Source organism: Neopelma chrysocephalum, unplaced genomic scaffold (genome assembly GCF_003984885.1).
Source record: "Neopelma chrysocephalum unplaced genomic scaffold, ASM398488v2 Primary Assembly neopelma1_243, whole genome shotgun sequence".
NCBI lineage: Eukaryota > Metazoa > Chordata > Aves > Passeriformes > Pipridae > Neopelma > Neopelma chrysocephalum.
Genome location: NW_020897905.1, coordinates 611940 through 614139, shown reverse-complemented (window position 1 = coordinate 614139; position 2200 = coordinate 611940). Strand labels below are relative to the sequence as shown.

At 62.5% G+C, this 2200-nt stretch overlaps 1 protein-coding gene across 1 annotated transcript in view; it reads right to left on the bottom strand.

The window, feature by feature from the left end:
• Positions 1 to 2200, bottom strand: part of CCM2 (CCM2 scaffold protein) — an 11986-nt gene that overhangs the window by 4102 nt on the left and 5684 nt on the right. Inside the window, exons 4-6 of the mRNA XM_027703576.1 lie at positions 1740 to 1923; positions 1305 to 1441; positions 426 to 561 (exon numbers count right to left, since the gene is read on the bottom strand). Of these exons, the coding sequence (XP_027559377.1) occupies positions 426 to 561; positions 1305 to 1441; positions 1740 to 1923 (457 nt within the window). The remainder of the gene's footprint in view (positions 1 to 425; positions 562 to 1304; positions 1442 to 1739; positions 1924 to 2200) is intronic.

Below are 2200 nucleotides of genomic sequence, written 5' to 3'. Positions count from 1 at the left end.
CGTGATTCCTGACCCAGCGTGATTCCTGACCCAGCGTGATTCCTGACAGAGAGTGATTCCTGACACAGAGTGATTGTTTCCTGACTCTGCTGGAAGGGGACAGGCCGGGAATGAGCGGCAGGACGAGAGGAAACAGCCTCAGGTTGCGCCACGGGAGGTTGAGGTTGGATCTTGGGAAAATTCCATCATGGAAAGGGTTGCCCAGGCTGCCCAGGGCAGGGGTGGAGTCCCCACCCCTGGAGGGATTTAACGTCCACGTGGATGTGGCACTTGGGGACATGGGCTGGTGGCGAGGGACGGGTGGGCTCGGGGGTCTCCGAGGCTTTTCCAACCCCAAGCACTCCCTGAGTGTGGCTGTCCCTGGGCCCCCAGAGGGGGTGGATGTGGGGGATGCTGGGAGCACCCCTGGGACAGGTGACACTCACCACTGTGCAGGGACAGGTGCCGTGTCGGTGTGGAGGCCCCGTCGAAGATGGCGCGGTCCAGGAAGTCGATGGTGGACTCGGTGTAAACGATCTGGAAGACCTGGCTGAGCAGGGAGCACAGCTCCTCGGCACCCACCTGGGAACGAGCAGGGAGCCTTGGAAAATCCCACGCCGGCCTTTCCCTTCGGCTCCGTGGGACAGGGGTTGTCTCCCGTGAGGACCTGGAGTCCGTCACCCTCCCGCGCTGCCAGAGGAACATCCCGACCCTCTCCCACTCGGGAATGGAGCTGGGATGCTCCAGCACCCACTGGTGAGCCCCCACGTTCCGTGCCAAGGCTCCTCCGTGCAGCTCCCTGGGATTTTGGCTCATCACCTGCACCCCAGAGAGGTGGAGGCGGCCCAGGGAACATCACAACTGGGAACATAGGGAGTGAAACTCCACCCTGAGTGGAGACTGGAGAGACTGAGACCAGGATCTCTGGATCCAGACACTGGATGAAACAAACTCCCAGGTCAGCGCTGGGAAAACGCCCTGATCAGCAAAATCCCATTATGGGACTGTTGTCCTCAGGGATTTTCTGCTGCTGGAGGAGGCTCTGGGCAGCAAGGAACCAAGGGAAACCATTCTTGGAGACCCTCTTGTGTCCCTCTCCAGGTATCACCTTGTGCTCCCACAATGTCCAATGACCCCTGCACCCCTAAATCCAGGCCTGTGTGTCCCACAAGGCATGGAGGGAGGGAAGGATCCGGATACACCACGAGCCGTGGCCGCTGTGGAGTTTGGGGCTCCACCCTCACACCGATCCAAACTTCCCAGCAAACCCATTGCAGCAATGCCCGGGTGTCCCCAGGGTTTCCCTGGACAGGTGGGAGCTGTACCTTGTTCTCTGTGGCCAGGACCACCAGGCAGCAGCACTCCAGGGGCCCCCCGGCGCTCTCCGACAGCGACCCCGACGTCAGCGCCTTGGAGCCCTCGGCACACAGGCTCTGGCTCGGAGAGATCCCGGGATCCTGAGCTGGGGGGAGAGGAGGAGTGAGGGAAAGGCGGGGCAGGGAGGGGACAGGAAGGAATCTTGGGGGGGATGGGCAGAGCAGAAGGGGATGAAAAGCCTCAATTTTGCAGTTTGTTTTGACAGCTCTGGAGATCTCCGGCCGTTCCCACAGCTCGGAGTTCCACCGGGGGAATTCCGGCTCCTAAGGCGCTTACTCCTTTATCCCACAGCCTGTCTGTGGGGTTTGTAATGCGATAAACCCCTGGCTCAGCCCTCCTGGCCCCCCCCCGGGGACAATGCCAGGAGCAGGGGCGGGGCTCACCTGTCTTGAGCACGACGAGGTGCGCGGAGTCGTCGCGGACGTAGGAGACGGCGGCGATGTCGTGGATGGGCACGCGCAGGATCAGGTCCTCCCCGTCCCGCCACACCAGCTTCACGTTGTAGGCAGACAGGCTGAGCACGGCGTCGTGCTCCGTGCTGAGCTGCCCCGGCAGCTGGTGGGCCCTCTGCAGCACAGGGATGGGCACGGCTTCAGCCACGGAGCACTTCCTCAAGGATCATCCGGCTCCGTGCCGTGGGTAGGGACGCCTTCCACCAGCCCAGCTCGCTCCAGCCTGGCCTTGGACACTTCCAGGGATGGGGCAGCTTCTCTGGGAAGCCCATTCCAGTCCCTCACTGCCCTCCCAGGGGTGTTTCACCGTTCCCTCCCACCTTCAAACCTTTCCCTGCCATCCACGGGACACCAGGATGGGGGACACCAGGATGGGGGACACCAGGATGGGG